We start from the raw sequence: 19797 nt of genomic DNA, 5'->3' as shown, positions 1-19797 counted from the left end.
TTTATATATCTAGCTAGCTTTCTCTCTTACTCTAATTTTACCTTGCTTATCAATCTTTGTCATTCTTTGCTGTTTTTTTATATTCTATCCAATCTTCTGACCTGCCTCCCATTTTTGCGTAGTTGAGTTCTGACAAAAGGCACCGATCTGAAATGTTAACTGTTTCTCCACAGATGCTGCCAGACCTACTGAGTATTTCCAGCATTTTCTGTTTTTAGATCCATCATATAATTGACTGCATGAGGTCACATGTTAGGAACTTGTTGTCAATACAAATTCTTTTAAGTGGGGTAAGGTAGCAACTAAAACAAGTCGTATATTTCAAAACTGAAAATATTTTGGTTGTCTGAATTGTCTCCAACATATTGCTTTAGATTTGATTCAGTTTACCCATGTCAGAATTCTTCCATTTACATTGCTGCTACCTCTTGGTGAGCTACCTCCACAGCCGAAGAATTTAGTTTTATTTTTCGTGATAACAGATGAGTGATCATGCTAAAACACTGCTATTAACACAATGGTATGACACAGTTAATACAACAATTCTGCCTCATGAAGTTTCAGTAAGATGCAGCTGCTGACAAAATGTACTAGTGTTAAAGAAAACTGTAATGTTAAACCAAGGGCCAGTTTAGTCTAGTGGAAGATAAAGATACAATGATACCATTCAAAGAAGAACAAGAGCTTCTCCCAGTGTCCTTCCATAACCAATACCATCAAAAACGCATAGTCAATTATCATGTTGCAGTTTGTGAGATTTTGTTCTGCACAAAATGCTGTCTTCATTTTCCTACGCTAAAACAATCGTTGCAATTCAAATTAATTCATTTTATATAAAACAGACAATTTTTGAGAGATGCGACAAGAAGTTATTTAAATGCCAGTCTTGTTTCCTTTCTAGGTTGCTGAGGGAAACTAAGAGTGGAAATAGTGGAGGCTCTGGCCACAATGGTTCAATCTTTCTTGGATATGGATTGGTGCCAGAGGACTGCTAGGTCACAAATGTTACACTCCTGTTTAAAAAAGGGTAGAAGGATAAACCCAATAACTATAGGCGAGTCAGCCTAACCTCGATGGTGAGGAAACTTCAAGAGACCAGAATCTGGGACAAAATTAGCTATCATTTGGAAAAACACATGTTAATGACAGCCAATACATTAAAGGCAAAAGGCAAATCATGTATGGCAGACTTGATCTGAATTCTTAAATGAAATAATGGAGAGGGTTGATTAAGGTACTGCAGTTGTTATTGTGTATGTGGATTTTCAAAAGGCATTTGATAAATAAAGTGCCACATAATAGACTTGTTAGCAAAATTGAAGCCCATGGGATTAAAGGGGCAGTGTTTGCATGGATACGGAACTGACTAATGACAGAAAGCAAAGGTGGTGAACGGTTGCTTCGCAGGGAAGTGCGTAGCGTGTCCCCTAGGTCAATGTAGGGACCACTGCTTTTTTTGATATATAGGTATCATAATTTCAAAGTTTGCAGATGAGACATACCTTGGAAATGTAAGTAAGCAGTGAGGAGGATAATAGTAGACTTCATGAGGACATAGGTTGGGGAAATGGAAAAATACATGGCAGTCAAAACACGATACTGATAAGGACGATATGATACATTTTGGGATGAATGAGAGGCAATATAAACTAAATTATTTTTAAAAGGGTGCACTGACACAAATCTTTGAAAATGAGAGGACAAATTGATAAAGTTGTTAAAGTATATGGAAGGCTTGGCTTTACAAATAAAAGTGCTGAGCATAAAAGCAATGAAGTTCTGCTAAAACTTAATAAATTAACTAATTAGGATTGAGCTCAGGTATTGGGTTTAATTCTGGACACCACACTTTAGGATAAATGTTAAGGTCTTGGAGGGGATGCAGAGGAGACTTACAAAAATGATACCTGACTCAAGAAGTTGGATTGCTTTCTTAGGAGCAGACACAATTGAGAGGAAATCTAACGCAAACATTCAAAATTATAAGTGGTTTTGATAGAGAGAAACTGTTTCCACCAGCAAGAGAACTGGATCCAGATTTAAGGTAATTGGCAAAAGAACCAGAGGGGAGCTGAGGAGGCTTTTTTTTTTTACTGTTCCGAGTTGCCATGATCTGGAATGCATTATTTGAAAGGGTGGCGGAAGTAACTTTTAAAAGGGAATTGGATAAATACTTGAAAAGGAAATCTTTGCAGGGCTATGGGGAAGGAACAGAGGGGTGGGATTAACTAGCTAGTTCTTTCACAGGGATGACAGCCTGCATGGGCTCCTTCTGTGTTATTGTGTTGCAATGCTAAATGTAAGTCCATTGACACCCTGGACTGTTTTTTTCTAAAAGCGCACATATTTCCAACCACTTCGGTGTCTATATAAAGCTCAGCATTCTCTGTGCATTTCTTCCATCTACAAGGCTTGTAGTAAAAAAAAACCATCAGTATAACAAGGTTTAATTAAATAGTATTTTAGAACAATAAACCTCTACCCCCGATACACAATAGAATAGTTCAATTAATTTAGGGGAGATGGTCACATTTAACCAATGTGACATTTCAGTAGTTCACAATTTGTTTGTAGTTTTTGAAAATTAGTTAAATGGTCACCACCATTTTTCAGTTAAATGGTGTGTGGGTATGTGTGTGAGAGAGGCGCTAAGGTAAAAAGCGAATTTTCACATTTCAATCTGTGTGTTAATGTCTTGCTTGGTGACTGATTAAATCTTGTTTTATTATAAACTGATAATTTTGTCATTTATTACCTAAACCTGGTTGGTGTATTTTATGTTGGGATAAAAAGAGAGTTTATGATTGACCGCATCAGTAACTGGGTAAACATTTAAATATATATTGTGACATGTGGAGAAGTGGAACTAGAAAAAAAAATAGTGCACTCCCCCCACCTCAGTTGTAATACTTGGATCTTGGAATATCGAGTAGAACTTCAAAACTTGCCAATGATACCATACTCGGAGGAGTGGCCAAAGGTGAGGATGATACAAACTGCCTGCAACAGGACCTAGGTAGGCTAGTGGAATGGGTAGACAAGTAGCAGATGGAATTTAATACAGAGAAATGTGAGGTGCTGCATTTTGGCAGAAGGGATAGGATGAAGCAATAATAGACTTAATGGCGCTGTTCTAAAGAGTGCACAGGAACAAAGGGACTGGGGGTGCAGGTGCATCGATCTTTGAAGATGGCAGGACACAGAGAGAGTGATTAGTAAAGCATATGTGATCTTGGACTTCATAAGTAGTGGCACAGAATACAAAAAGAGGGAAGTTATGCTGAATCTTTAAAAAGCTCAGGTTAGGCCTCAACCAGAGTAGTGCAGAGTTCCGGTCACTATACTTTAGGAAGGATTTTTTTTAAAATTAATTTGTGGAATGTGGGTATCGCTGGATAGGCCAGCATTTATTGACCATCCCTAATTGCCTTGAACTGAGTGGCATGCAAGGTCATTTCAGAGGGCATTTAAGAGTCAACAACATTGCTGAGAGTCTGGAATACCATGTAGGCCAGACCAGGTAAGGACAGCAGATTTCCTTACCTAAAGGAAGGACATTAGTAAACCAGATGGGTTTTTACAATAATCAACAATGGTTTCATGGTCACCACCAAACTAGCTTTTTAATTCCAGATTTATTAACTGAATTCAAATTTCACCATCCGACGTGTTGGGATTCGAATTCATGTCCCCAGAGTCTGGGCTTCTGGATTACTAGTCCAGTGATATTACCACTACGACACCGCCTCCCCATATGCCTTAGATGTGAGGGCCCTTGAGATGATGCAGATGAGATTTACCAGAATGGTCCAGGAATGGAGGATTTTAGTTACAAGGTTAGGTTGGAAAAGCTGCCGTTGTTCTCCCTGGAGCAATGGAGACTGAGGGCAGATTTAATAGAGCTGTATAAGATTATGACCAGTTTAGCGAAGTTAGACAAGGAAAAAGTGTTCCCATTAACTTATGGTACAAGAACAAGGGACACACAGATTGAATGTTTGGGCAAAAGATGCAGGGGGAAATGTGAGGAGGATCTTTTTTATTTTTACACAGTGAGTGGTTATGACCTGGAACTCACTGCCCACGTGGGTGGTGGAAGTGGAGATAATCTATAATTTCAAAAGGAAATTGAATGGCCACTTGAAGGATATAAACTTGCAGGGCTACGGGGATCGAATTGAGGGTGGGGGGGTGGGTGGGACTGATTGGATTGCTCCACAGAGAGCCGGCATGGACTCAATGGGCCTTTAATGCCGTAAATAACTCTGACTCTACCGTGTATGTAAAATATAAATAAGGGATATAAAATTCTTACCCTGGACTTCAAAACAATGTCATTTCTTTATTATGCTAAAAAAAAACAAGCAGTCATAGATTTTGAATACAAATTAACCAACAAACTGAAAGTGTCATTTTGTTTAAAATTATAATTAAAATATACAAAGGAAAATATTCTATATGTTAAACCGAAATAATGATGAGTTTTCATAACTTGATAAAAGAGGACTCAGAAAATATAGACTCCCCTGACATATCTGTAATCTCCCATTAGAATTCAGGAACAGAATCCATCAAATCTGAAGTGGCGTGAGATGCGTGCTCAGGAGAATGCTAGGCAAGATGGACTAAATATTGCAGAACTAAAATTAGGTGTTTTTGTGCATTACTAAGTAACTAAGCTTTGCTACAAACTGCCCAATGAGTTATCCTTTAAACAAGACTTGATTCTAAATTATAGTACAGCAGTTATGATACTGTATTTGCCATTGGTCAGATGGACTTTTTCTGCATCATTGGACTATTTGCATATTCATACACAGAAGGAATTACATTATTCATAAGATATGGGTATTTTATATACTGCACCAATTTCAATGAATTGCAAATATAGATCTAATTAATACACCATAGGAATCAAACGACTGATTTGCTACTGGCTGTAATCTAACCTGAGAAGTTTTGAACATCATTTTATTCACAGTAGAGGATAATTTAATAATTGGGTTAATTCTCTTCAATTCGTACAATTAAAATTTTGAAATGCTAGAACTCCGAAACAAAAACAGGTCGACTTGCATTTTTCCAGAGTGGCAAATCCACTGTTTGGCCATTATTTGCTGTTTTAATTTTAGATCTGATCTACAGGCTTTCTGTATTTTCAACTTCTTCCACCTGTCATCTTTTCCTTAGGTGCACCTCCCAGTGCCTTAGGTATGCATACAATCTTTGTTTCTCTAATATCTTTAATGCTTCTTTCTATTGTTTGATGATAAATCATCTCAGTCATGCAACAATGTCTTACTTTTCTTTTCAGCTGGTCATTCCACTAATGTTTCTATCGTTTTTCTGCTCCCCTTGCATTAGTTCTGATTCTATTATAAAAATTGTTTACTTTTCATTTTCCAATTCTGAATGTCTGACCCCGAAACATCATCCTGTTTGCTCTCTCCACAAATGCTGACTAAACAGGGGGATGGCTAAAATGATACAACATCCTAACAGTTTAAAGATCTGCAGTGCATCTCATGCTGGAAATTCATCAAATACTCTGGTTAAATCAGTTATGATAATTTTCATAACTGGGAGTAACCAGCCATTCCAATGGAAAAAGTAATTTCCCTAAAAGTAGGGCTCTTTTTTTCTTACAAGCTCAACAATCCATTCTTGAACTATTTTTCCTTCCCCAAAAGAGTGCTAATCTACAGAGGAAATTTAAGGTCACGATCAATCTGTAATTACTGAAAGAGCAACAAACTGAATCGCACAATCAATAAGTTAAATAACCAGTTAATCAATTTTTGAAGGTATTGGTTGAAGAGGAATGTTTCCCAAACACTGGTAGCACTTCCTGCTTGCCATTGAAAATTGCCTTGCAATCTTTCATATCCACTGGAACATGCAGATAGGACTTTGGTTCAACATCTCCAGGACAGCACCTGCACTCCCTCAATAGTGAACTGGAGTATCAATCTAATTTAGGTCATGTATTGGGACTTAAGTGAAAGGTAGGAATGTCATCAACTAAGCCCAGCTGACAGACAGAAAAGGAAGAGGTGGAGAGAGGAGAATTAAAAAAAGAAACGTAGGCTAGAAAGAAAACAGAAAGTGACCACTCTATCTAAGAGAGTGCAGATTACTAGTAAGCACCTACACTTGAATGCTTAAAACATTAATAAGATGAATTAAAAGGCATGTAGTGGCAGAAAATTGTTATATAAATTGCTGAAACATGATTCACCCTAGAAGATGAGAAAATATTTCAAATGCAAATGCCAAGGGATGTTCACAAAGGATAGAAAAGCAGAGGGAGGAGTTTTAGATGGTAATTAAAATTTTGAAATTAAGGACAGCAAATTGTTATCCTACAAGGAGAAACAAATAAAACAATGGGACTTCAATTAACAGATTTGTAGAGAATGAATTAACAATCGGGCCTGCAACAGATTCCCCATGGCAGGGCATGAATGTTAACATATGATGAGCTAAAGAAAGTAACATAACAACAGAACTGGCAATTTCAAATCAACCCAACATTAACTAGGAACTAGTGGAAATTAATGGAAGTGATGCAACAGAATCTATAAATGTGGTTCAACTTTGTTTTTTTTTTTAAATTCAATACAGCTGATTTTATGAAGGCATGCTCCCATTTGGGAGTCTCACCTGCCACATACATTGGAAAAACCAAAGCATGCTTCCACGATTCTCCCGTCTGTTAAAAATGAATGTATTCACACATTATAACAATTGAAATACATTTCAACTTATTCCCTTGTAAGGAGACTAATGAGTCCGATACACGAATCGCAGGCTCTTCAGCATGTGGGGGAGGTGGTGTTTAAAGAGTTGGATAGGCGAGTCACCTTCCGCTGCCTGGACTGTTGAAATTTCATGAGGTACCTCCCCCACTTTGAACGATCAAGGGACAGGGATTCCAATGCGTTGGTGGGCATGTTGGGTTTCATCAGGGATGCTTTGAAAACGTCCTAAAGCATTTCCTCTGTCCTCTTGGGAGTCTTTTGCCACGGCGAAGCACAGAGTAGAGCAGTAGTTTTGGGAGCCTGGTATCAGGCATGTGAGTGACTTTGGGTGATTAGCACCACGATGCTGGGAATGTTGGCTTGGGAGAGGATGCTGACATTAGACCACTGATTCCTGCCAACGAATGCAAAGGATTTTGCAGAGACAGTATTGTTGGTATTTCTTCAGTGTCTTGAGGTGCCTGCTATAGATTGTCCAAGTCTTTGAAGCATACAGGAGCGCAGGGACCACTGCTGCCCGGTACACCATGACCTTAGTCCAGGGTTTCAGGTCCTGGTCCTCAAATACTCTTTTCCTCAGTTGGCCAAAGACAGAACATTGAAGGCAGTGGTGTATTTTATCATCTATGTTTGCCTTTGTTGAGAGGAGACTCCCGAGATATGGAAAATGGTTGACTTTTTCCAGGGGCTCGCCAAGGATCCTGATCAATGGAGGATGATGTTGTGTTGTGTGAGTAGGTTGGAAGAGGAGCTTAGTATTCCAGATGTTTAAAGTAAGGCCCATCCTCTAGTATGCTTCGTTGAAGGAGTCAATGATGACTTGGAGCACAGACTCCAAGTAAGCACATACACAAGTGTCAGCAATGTACTGAAGCTCAATTACTGATGTTAAAGTCACCTTTGTTTTGGAGTGGAGGCGACAGAGATTGAATAATTTCCCATCCGCCCTTTAGGTTATTGCCACTCCTGTGGGGAGCTCGCTGGAGGCGAGTTCAAAGTTCAAAACCTCGTGGCAACAGCCTCAACCCAAGCACTGGCGCCTACTTGACTACATCATCGTCCAAGCAAAAGATCACAGTGATATCTGGCCATGACAGATGTCGATGACTGCCGGACCGATCACTGCCTCATCCGGTCTATTATCTCCATCAATCAGGCCCCTAAACAGCAGTGGTAACAGAAATGTTGCTACAAGAAAATTAAAATCGAAGGTCTCAAGGATCTTGCAAAGGCAGCTCTCCTCAGCCAGCACCTCACAAGCAACCACTCGACTTCCAGCCAACATGAGCCACCGTGTGTTCACAATGCTGGCCCACTCTAAAGTCCACCATAATCAGCACAGACGAAGATGTTCATGGCTTCTCTACCAGCAAACATAAGAACTGGTTCGACTAGAATGACAAAAAGATTCAAGAGCTAATCGAATGTAAGCGCAAAGCGTTCGTAGACTGGAAGCACAATCATGCTTCAAGAGGAAAACAGCTGGCCTAAAGGTCGCTGAAGGCAGCGGTACATCAAAAAAACCTGCGATATAAAGAACAAATTGTGGGTGGAAAGAGTTCGGGAGATTCAACAGTTTGTGGAAATCCACAACATTCGTGGATTCTTCAGCGCTGTCAAGAACGTCTATGGTCCAAACTCCCCGCTGAGAGCTAAGAATGGAGGAGAGCTCATCAAGGATGAGGAACTTTAGTTACGTGGATAGACTGGAGAAGTTGGGACTGTTTTCCTTGGAGAAGAGAAGGTTGAGAGGAGATTTGATAGAGGTATACAAAATCATGAGGGGTCTGGACAAAGTAGATAGGGAGAAACTGTTCCCATTGGTGGAAAGATCAAGAACAAGAGGGCACAGACTTAAGGTAACTGGCAAAAGAAGCAATAATGACAAAAGGAAAAACTTTCTCACAGCAAGAGGTTAGGATCTGGAATGTACCGCCTGAGAGTGTGGTGGAGGCAGGTTCAAAGGAGGCATTCAAGAGGAAATTCGATTGTTATCTGAAAAGGAAAAATGTTTAGGGCAACAGGGAGAAGGCCGGGGATTCAGGCAATAGGTGGCACCAGGTAAATTGCTCTTTCGGAGAGCCAGCACAGACACATGGGCTGAATGGCCTCCTTCAGTGCTGTAACAATTCTGTAATTGTGTGTGTTGGCTTCATGTACAGTAACTCAGAATCTAAATATGCAGGGTAACTGTATAATTATCCCTAAACTCTAAATCCATCAATTTCTCCTACACCACAAATACCAGTGTTAAATTGGCTCCGAATAGAACTGTAGATGTGTAATGCTACAACTTTATACAATCCGTCATGTTTATAGGTACATTTCACACAGCTTCTTATAGAAACATAGAAAATAGGAGCAGGAGGAGGCCATTTGGCCCTTTGGGCCTACTCCCCATTCAAAAAAGATCACGGCTGGTCATCTAATTCAGTACCCTATTCCCACTTTCTCCCCATATCCCTTGATGCCTTTGGCATTAAGAAATATATCTATCTCCTTCTTGAATATATTTAATGACTTGGCCTCCACTGCCTTCTGCGGCAGAGAATTCCACAGGTTCATCAACCTCTGAGTGAAGAAATTTTTCTTCTTCTTGGTTCTAAATGGCATACCCTGTATCCTGAGACTGTGACCCCTGGTTTTGGACTCCCCAGCCATCGGGTACATCCTCCCTGCATCTAGCCTGTCTAGTCCTGTTAGAATTTTATAGCTTTCTATGAGATCCCCTCTCATTCTTCTAAACGCTACTGAACATAGGCCAATCCTGCCATCCCAGGAATCAGCCTAGTAATTCTTCTTTGCATCCCTCCATGGCAAAAACATTCTTCCTCAGATAAGGAGACAAAACTGCACACAATATTCCAGATGTGGTTTCACCAAGGCCCTGTATAACTGCAGTAAGACGTCCTTGCTCCTGTACTCAAATCCTCTTACAATGAAGGCCAACATACCATTTGCCTTCCTAAATGCTTGCTGCACCTGAATGCTTGCTTTCAGAGACTGGTGTACAAGGACCCCAGGTCTCGTTGCACCTCCTGCTTTCCCAATCTATCACCAGTCAGATAATAATCTGCCTTTCTGTTTTTACAACCAAAGTGGATAACCTCACATTTATCCACGTTATACTGCATCTACCATGAATTTGCCCATTCACCCAACTTGTCCAAATCACATTGGAGCCTTTTGCATCCTCCTCACAGCTCATTTCCCCCCCAGATTTGTGTCATCTGCAAACTTGGAAATGTTACATTTAGTTCCCTCACCCAAGTCATTAATATATATTGTGAATAGCTGGGGCCCAAGCACTGATCCCTGTGGTACCCCACTAGTCGCAGCCTGCCACCCGGAAAAAGACCCGTTTATTCCTACTCTCTGTTTCCTGTCTGTCAACCAATTCTCAATCCATGCCAGTATATTACCCCCAATCCCATGTGCTTTAATTTTGCACACTAACCTCTTATGTGGGACCTGATCAAAAGCTTTCTGAAAATCCAAATATACCACATCCACTGGTCCTCCCTCATCTATTCTACTAGTTACAGCCTTGAAAAACTCCAGTAGATTTGTTAAGCATGATTTCCCTTGAGTAAACCCATGCTGACTTTATCCAATCCCGTTTATGCTTTTCAGGTGTTCTGCTATCACAGCCTTCATAATAGACTCTAGCATTTTCCTCAATACTGATGTAAGGCTAACTGGTCTGTAATTCCCTGTTATTTTCTCGCCCTCCTTTTTTAAATATTGGGGTTACATTTGGAACTGCTCCACAGTCTGGGATGAAGATTATCAGGCCCTGGGGATTTGTCAGCCTTTAACCTCATTAATTTTCCTAGCACTTTTTTTTTAACTAATACTGATTTCCTTCAGTTCCTCCCTCTCATTAGACCCTTGGCTCCCTAACATTTCTGGGAGGTTATTTGTGTCCTCCTTTGTGAAGACAGAACCAAAGTATATGTTTAATTGTTCTGACATTTCTTTGTTCCCCATCATAGTTTCCCCCGTTTCTGACTGTAAGAGACCTACATTTGTCTTCATTAATCTTTTTCTCTTCACATATTTATAGAAGCTTTTACAGTCAGTTTTTATGTTCCTCGAAAGTTTACTCTCATACTCTATTTTCCCCTGCTTAATCAACCTCTTTGTCCTCCTTTGCTGAATTTTAAGTGGCTCCCAATCCTCAGCGTTACTTTTTCTGGCAATTTAATATGCCTCCTCTTTGGATCTAATACTCTCCCTAATTTCTTTTGTAAGCCACGGTTGAGCCACCTTTCTGGTTTTTATTTTTGCGCCAAACAGGAATGAATAATTGTTGTAATTCATGCATATGTTCTTTGAATATTATCCATTGCCCATCCACCATCAACCCTTTTAATAAAGTTCCCCAATCTACCATAGCCAACCTGCGCCTCATACTTTCGTAGTTTCCTTTACTTAGATTCAGGACCCTAGTTTCATAGTCAACTACTTCACTCTCCACCTTAATGAAGAATTCTATCATGTTATGGTTGTTCCTCCCCAAGGGACCTCACACAACAAGATGGTTAATTAATCCTTTCTCATTGCACAACACCCAGTCTAGGATAGCCATTCTCTAATTGGTTTCTCAACGTATTGGTCTAAAAGAAATCACGTACACACTCCAGGAAATCCTCCTCCAGAGTATTATTGCTAATTTGGTTTGACCAAACTATATGCAGATTAAAGACACCCACGGTTATAGTTGCACCCTTATTGCATGCGTCTCTAATTTCCTGTTTAATGCTATCCCTTACATCTCCACTACTGTTTGGGGGCCTATAGACAACCCTCACCAATGTTTTCTGCCTCTTGGTGTTTCTTAGCTCCACCCATACAGATTCCACATCATGATTTTCCCAAGCCAATATCCTTCCTCACTACTGCACTGATTTCCTCCGTTACTAATAACGCTACCCCACCTCCTTCCCTTTTTGCCTGTCCTTCCTAAATATTAATTACCCCTGGATGTTCAGTTCCCATCCTTGGTCACCCTGCAGCCATGTCTCCGTAATCGCAACTATATCATAACCGTTTATATCTATTTGCGCTGTTAATTCATCTACCTTATTGCGAATGCTCCGCGCATTAAGACACAATGCCTTTTGAATTGCCTTTTTCACATTGTTAGTCATCTTAGCTTTATTTTGCACTATGGCTCCATTTGTTTCTCGCCCTTGTTTTCTCTGTCTTCCACTTTTGCTTCTTACCTTTCTGTCTTTCATTTCTAACCTTGTTTCCCCCACCATTCGAGTTTAAACCCGCCCCAGCTGCACTAGCAAATACCCCCTGAGGAAACTGATCCCGGTCCTACCCAGGTGCAACCCGTCCAATTTGTACTGGTCCCAATGTCCCAGGAATCTGAATCCCTCTCCCTCTATACCATTTCTCCAGCCACGTATTCATCTGATATATCCTGCTATTTCTGCTCTTGCTAGCACGTGGCACTGGTAGTAATCCTGAGATTACCACCTTTGAGGTCCTACTTTTTAATTTACGTCCTACCTCTCTATATTCAGCTTGCAGGACCTCATCCTTTTTTTTACCTATGTCTTTGGCACCAATATGTACCACGACAACTGGCTACTCACCCTTCCCCCTCAGAATGCCCTGCAGCCGCTCAGAGACATCCTTGACCCTAGCACCAGGGAGGCAACATACCATCCTGGAGTCTCTTCTGCTCATATTACACCTTCAGAGAACTCTATAAATCACATTTACCTTTTTTTGAAGTATATAAATCTCCTCGTTGAGTTGAGGAATTTTCTTCAGCTCTTCATCTTTGCCAACAAGTTCCCTTTCTTTCAATGCCAATTTTTCTTTCAACTTCTCAACCAGGCTGTGCTCTGTGCTCCATTTCTCATGTGCTTCTTCCAGTTTTTGTAGCAGGGAAAGCTCTCTAGTTACATTACTGGACTCTGGTGAACTCTGTTCATATCCTTTTGACATTTCTTCACCAGCTCTTGTAATTAACTATAAAAATAAGTATCAGACTTTAGGAAATATATATAGGGATCGCCTGTGGAGTCAGAGGAGATATTATTTTAAAAGCAAAATACTGCAGATGCTGGAAATCTGAAATAAAAACAAGAAATGCTGGAACCACTCAGCAGGTCTGGCAGATATTATTTTATCTTGGGTAATATACAATATAATATCAGGGTGATGGATTTGCAGGGATTTTATAAACTGAATTGTGTTATTTTTAAACTCAGTACTGTGGAAGTCTTGACAATGTTTTGGGTTGATTTCTATGATTTGGGGTACATTTCTAAAGTGGAATTTGTAACCCAGTGGCCTAGACAACATTCAGGCTTGGGCTGATAAGTGGCAACTCACATTTGTGCCACACAAATGCCAGGCAATGACTATCTCCAGCAAGAGGGAATCTAACCATCTCCCCTTCACATTCAATGGCATTACCATTGCTGAAACCCCCACCAACATCCTGGGGTTTACCATTGACCAGAAACTGAACTGGAGCAGCCACATAAATACTGTGGCTGCAAGAGCAGGTCAGAGGCTGGGAATTCTGCAGTGGGTGACTCACCTCCTGATGCCCCAATGCCTGTCCACCATCTACAAGGCACAAGTAAGGAGTGCGATGGAATATTCTCCACTTGCCTGGATGAGTGCGGCTCCAACACTCAGGAAGCTCCACACCATCCAGGACAAAATAGCTCACTGATTGGCACCCCATTCAGTCCCTCCACCATCGATACAGTGGCAGCAGTGTGTACCATATATACTGCAGCAACGCACCAAGTCTCCTTTGACAGCACCGTCCAAACCTGTGACCTCTTCCACCTAGAAGGACAAGGACAGCAGATGTGTGCAAACCACCAGCTTCAAGATGCCCTCCAAGCTGCACAACATCCTGACTTGCCGTTCCTTCACTGTCGCTGGATTAAAATCCTGGAACTCCCTCCCTAACAGCACTGTGGGCGTACCCGCACCAGATGGACTGCACAGTTCCAGGTGGCAGCTCAGCACCACCTTCTACAGGGCAAATAGGGATGGGTAACAAATGCTGGCCTTGCCAGCAACGCTCACATCCCATGAAACGAACACAAAAAATAATTCATTCAAGTACATGGTTAATTTTATTTTAACTTTAAACAAATATCCAAAATACAAAAGTTGGAAATAAATATATTCCAGGATGCAGCTAGTCAGAGATAGGTGGCAGTGCTGCATGCAGTGGTATTGAGGAATGTGATTTGAGAGCTTTAAAGGGGGTGGTTCTAGGATCTGGAAGCACGGGAATGGGAATGGAAACGGCAGGAGTCACAGTCTTTTACAGCACAGGAGGCGGCCATTCGGCCCATTCCTGCTCTCCATGGAGCTATGCCGTCAATCCCATTCCCCGGCTCGATCCCTGTAGCTCTGCAAGTCTATTTCTCTCACGTAGCCATCCAATTTCCTCTTGAAGTCATTGATCGTCTACGCTTCCACCACCTTTGTGAGCAGTGAGGTCCAGGTCATTATCACTCGCTGCGTAGAAAAGTGTTTCCTCATATCCCCCTTGCATCTTTTGCCCAAAACGTTCAATCTGTGTCCCCTTGTCCTTGTACCATTTGTTAATGGGAACAGTTTTTCCTTGCCTAACTGATGATCTAAGCCTGTCATAATCTTGAATACTTCTAATAGATCTCCCCTCGATCTCCTTTGTTCTAAGGAGATCAAACCCAGCTTTTCCAATCTAACCTTGTAACTAAAATCCTCCATCCCTGGAACCATTCCTGGTAAATCTCCTCTGCACCCTCTCAAGGACCCTCACATCCTTCCTGAAGTGTGGTGACCGGGACTGGACGCAATATGCTAGTAGGGGCCTAATCAGAAATAAAAACAAGAAATGCTGGAAATACTCAGCAGGTCTGGCAACATCTGTGGCGAGAGAAGCAGAGCTACCATTTCAGGACAGTGATCCTTCTTCAGATCTGAAACGTTAGCTCTGCTTCTCTCTCCACGATGCTGCCAGACCTGCTGAATATTTCCAGCATTTCTTGTTTTTATTTCAGATTTCCAACTTCTGCAGTATTTTGCTTTTATTTTAGGGGCCTAATCAGAGCTTTATAAAGGTTCCCTGCTTTTTTACTCAATGTCTCTATTTATAAAGTCCAAGATCCCGTATGTTTTACGAACCACTCTCTCAATATGTCCCGCCACCTTCAAAGATTAATGCACACGCACCCCCAGATCCCTCTGTTCCTGTGCCATTAAGTATATATTGCCTCTCCCTATTCCTTCTGCCAAAATGCATCACCTCGCACTTGTTAGTACGAAGTTCCATCTGTCACCTCTCTGCCCATTCTGCTAGCCTACATCCTGTTGCAGGTGGTTCACATCATCCTCACCGTTTCCTGCCCCTCCAAGTTTGGTATCATCAGCAAATTTTGAAATTCTACTCTGCATTCCAAGATCCAAGTCATTTATATATATTGCAATCTGGAAGCATGGAGGTGGGGAGGGTTCATTGGTTGTGAGAGCAATGAGAAAATTGTAGGAGCACCGCGTTGGGGTCAGCTGTGGTGGGATGGGTGGTGCTGGGATGTGGGGGAAAGCTTCACGTGAAATCACCCTGATTTGCTCACGCCCATGCCTTGCTTTGGAGCACAGGCCAGGGAAGAGGAAGATTCCAGATTTTGAACCCCAGTCTGCTGAATTAGCTGATCGATTAGGATGAAGAAGTTGCTAGAACTGACTTCACTTGGTTAGTCCTATTCATCACTTTTGCTTCTCCACTTCCATATTCAGGATCATTCCTAGTTTAGTGTTGTGTGAAAACTTGGAAATGCTCCCTTTATTCCAAAATCGAAGGTCCCAACAACACAATACTATTTTCCACAACCACCATAACCTCCAAGGTTCTTGCCATAGTTTCTTAGTCCGTTTCAATTATTAAACCATAAGTGAGTCAAAATTACATTCAGTTCAAAGTTGGTAAAATCAAAGGCATCCTTTTCAGCTCCTGCTAATGCCTACATGTCTCTGGCCCTGAATCCAGTGGTGCTGCATCTTACGGTCCTGTTCAAGTTTGAGCTAAGCTTCCTAGTCCACAAATGGTCTGTCACAGATTACATTTTATAACCAGAACAATACATATCCATTTCTTCCCCACTGCTACTAAAAACCCCCACATTGTTTTTGCACCTTTCCACATTCATCTTTCACAATTAACTAATCCAGAATTCTGTGAGTCCTCGTCTCCTCTGGCACACCCTTCATCCCTGTCATAGATTTATAGAGAGATACAGCACTGAAATAGGCCCTTTGGCCCACCGAGTCTGTGCCGACCATCAACCACCCATTTATACTAATCCTACATTAATCCCATATTCCCTACCACATCTCCACAATTCTCCTACCACCTACCTAAACTAGGGGTAATTTACAATGGCCAATTTACCTATCAACCTGCAAGTCTTTGGCTGTGGGAGGAAATCGGAGCACCCAGCGGAAACCCAAGCGGTCACAGGCAGAACGTGCAAACTCCACACAGGCAGTACCCAGAACTGAGCCCGGGTTGCTGGAGCTGTAAGGCTGCGGTGCTAGCCACTGTGCCGTCTTGTCCTTGCTAGGTTTCTTGTAACTGAGAAACAGATATCAAGATCAAATTCGGTTCATGCCTTGCTCCACCCTCGCTGAATGGTAGGGACATAGGGTGAAGACTCTGTACTGCTCCTGACTCCTACATGTTCCCTGTGCTCTCTACTCCATCACTGGAAGCTGAGCACTCATTCAGTAAGATACCAACTTTGAAATTTTCTCCAAAAAACACAACGCATCACTAACTTTCACCTTGATTGCAGAAGCCTCTTAAAATTTTTCTCTTTGACTATGCGTTCAGTTTCCTCATCTCAAAAAGTCTTTTTTTTTCCTATTTGGTTCCCCCTTTCCACATTGGTAAGTACTTAAGACATTTCTTTTACCCAAGAATGCCATATAGAGTCACTATTTTCAAAGCAGATATAATACTAACGACATAGAACTGCTTTCACTTTTTACCTGATCCTGTGCGTGGCCACCAAGTAACTTTGCATTGTCTGGCTTACTGTTGATCTGGTGCCGAAGGTATGCAGTAAATGACTCCATTGAGGGAATTAACCGACTTCCAAAGTCATTTTCAGCAGACTTTTGCTTTGCTGATCTGATTATCTGGGTTGCAAGTAATTGCCCTGTTTGAGCAAGGGTGAAAGGTCAAGTACAAATGATGCATTATGATCAAGTTATCCATTTTGCATCATAGAGCATGTTTGAAGGTTTGAGTTAATGTTGCTAAAGATCCCAAAAACATCTATATTATACAAATTATGAAAAGATGACCATCATCAGATTTTAAAAAATGAAGGGCACTAAATCAGCTTGGGCAGCATATCCTAAGATTACTTGTAACAAACATTTCAGCAGAGGCAAGCTACCAGTTAATGCTGCAAAACTGTGTGCCATTAGAGTAGAGTTTAAAATAACATGTTTAAAGACATTCATTTGTTCTCAATAGCTTTTACAAGAACAATAGCTCGGGCCACTTTGATTGGTTTACATACAGGAAGGAGCGTAACACTGATAATTATTGCATCTAAAAATATTCTTCTTTGGCCTCCAATGGGTAAGCGCCTGGAGGTGGTCAGTGGTTTGTGGAGCAGCGCCTGGAGTGGCTATAAAGGCCAATTCTAGAGTGACAGGCTCTTCCACAGGTGCTGCAGAAAAATTTGTTTGTCGGGGCTGTTATACAGTTGGCTCTCTCCTTTCGTCTTTTTTCCTGCCAACTGCTAAGTCTCTTCGACTCGCCACACTTTAGCCCCGCCTTTATGGCTGCCCGCCAGCTCTGGCAAACGCTGGCAACTGACTCCCATGACTTGTGATCAATGTCACAGGACTTCATGCCGCGTTTGCAGACGTCTTTAAAGCGGAGACATGGACGGCCGGTGGCTCTGATACCAGGGGCGAGCTCGCTATACAATGTGTCTTTGGGGATCCTGCCATCTTCCATGCGGCTCACATGGCCAAGCCATCTCAAGCGCCACTGACTCAGTAGTGTGTATAAGCTGGGGATGTTGGCCGCCTCGAGGACTTCTGTGTTGGAGATACGGTCCTGCCACCTGATGCCAAGGATTCTCCGGAGGCAGCGAAGATGGAATGAATTGAGACGTCGCTCTTGGTTGACATACGTTGTCCAGGCCTCGCTGCCATAGAGCAAGGTACTGAGGACACAGGCTTGATACACTCGGACTTTTGTGTTCCGTGTCAGTGCGCCATTTTCCCACTCTCTCTTGGCCGGTCTGGACATAGCAGTGGAAGCCTTTCCCATGCGCTTGTTGATTTCTGCATCTGGAGACAGGTTACTGGTGATAGTTGAGCCTAGGTAGGTGAACTCTTGAACCACTTCCAGAGCGTGGTCACCAATATTGATGGATGGAGCATTTCTGCCGTCCTGCCCCATGATGTTCGTTTTCTTGAGGATGATGGTTAGTCCAAATTCATTGCAGGCAGCCGCAAACCTGTCGATGAGACTCTGCAGACACTCTTCAGTGTGAGATGTTAAAGCAGCATTGTCAGCAAAGAGGAGTTCCCTGATGAGGACTTTCCGTACTTTGGACTTCGCTCTTAGACGGGCAAGGTTGAACAACCTGCCCCCTGATCTTGTGTGGAGGAAAATTCCTTCTTCAGAAGACTTGAACGCATGTGAAAGCAGCAGGGAGAAGAAAATCCCAAAAAGTGTGGGTGCGAGAACACAGCCCTGTTTCACGCCACTCAGGATAGGAAAGGGGTCTGATGAGGAGCCACCATGTTGAATTGTGCCCTTCATATTGTCATGGAATGAGGTGATGATACTTAGTAGCTTTGGTGAACATCCAATCTTTTCTAGTAGTCTGAAGAGACCACGTCTGCTGACGAGGTCAAAGGCTTTGGTGAGATCAATGAAAGCAATGTAGAGGGGCATCTGTTGTTCGCGGCATTTCTCCTGTATCTAATATCTAAAAATATTACTTCTTGAAATATTTTGACTTATTGCATATTTTAAAATAAAACGTAACTTGGTTACTGTTCTTTCATCACTGACTCAAAATCCCAGAACCTATTACATGGAGTGCAACAGCTTTCTTCTCAAGGACTATCAGGGATGCATAATAAACACCGGGCTTGCGGGCAATGCCCATATCCCCAAGAAATAATTTTTTAAAAATTTACAGACTATAAAAAGTCTTACCTTTGGATTTGCCTTTTGTATGCTCAGATGGGGATCTGACTTTGACACCCTTAATTGGCCTAGTTTGCTTTGGTGGACTCAGTTGAGTTTGTCTTTCATCAGCAACAAGGGATTCTTTCTTTGATGGACAGACTTTGCCATATCCTGAACTCTTGACAGATGCATAGTTCCCACCAAAGGGTTTCTTGCTTTTAAGTTTAGGGCTTTTGGTCTTAGCAGAAATCTGTACATCAATAACAGTAAGTAGGTTGATATTATTCAGACAATAGAGAAAATGCATAAACACCCACAAGTGGAAATGGAGTGTCATTAGAATATATTCATCTAGTCAACCGAAACACAAATTTTAGAACTAGAAACTAATCCATCAATCAGCAAATCTGGCAAGAACTAATGCTAAATAAATATTTAGATCAAACTGTCTCAAATATAAAACAAGATTTTAAAAAGTACAGTGCCTCTGAGTGAGCCAAGATGATCTTTCCACTTTCTTTGTATAATAATAAAAAAGGGCTGAATTTTAATGTGCAGGAACATGACATCTGAACCTGCAGGGGGAACATGGCATGATGGTGCATGATGAGGGAGAATGCACTAGCAGCGGCGCACACTGCTGCTGGGATGCCCTCATTATTGTGAGGTTCACTTAGCTTCCACCCGTCCACCCATCTGACAGCTACACACAAAAGCCATTGACACCACCACCCCATTCCCCATCCCATTCCCCCAGCACAAAGCAGCCCCCTTATAGCCACCCTGCTGATTCCTCACCGTCAATCCATGTCCTACAAGTGAAAGGGCCACAAG

At 41.8% G+C, this 19797-nt stretch overlaps 1 protein-coding gene across 1 annotated transcript in view; it reads right to left on the bottom strand.

Moving 5' to 3' along the window:
- cep162 (centrosomal protein 162) overlaps nt 1-19797 on the bottom strand; it is a 196931-nt gene that overhangs the window by 104737 nt on the left and 72397 nt on the right. Inside the window, exons 13-15 of the mRNA XM_068026864.1 lie at nt 18991-19213; nt 16788-16957; nt 12501-12752 (exon numbers count right to left, since the gene is read on the bottom strand). Coding sequence (XP_067882965.1) covers nt 12501-12752; nt 16788-16957; nt 18991-19213 — 645 coding nt within the window. The remainder of the gene's footprint in view (nt 1-12500; nt 12753-16787; nt 16958-18990; nt 19214-19797) is intronic.

This window comes from Heterodontus francisci, chromosome 3, assembly GCF_036365525.1.
Source record: "Heterodontus francisci isolate sHetFra1 chromosome 3, sHetFra1.hap1, whole genome shotgun sequence".
Classification (NCBI taxonomy): domain Eukaryota; kingdom Metazoa; phylum Chordata; class Chondrichthyes; order Heterodontiformes; family Heterodontidae; genus Heterodontus; species Heterodontus francisci.
Note: the sequence above shows the minus strand (reverse complement) of the source record. Positions and strands in the feature narration are given on the sequence as shown.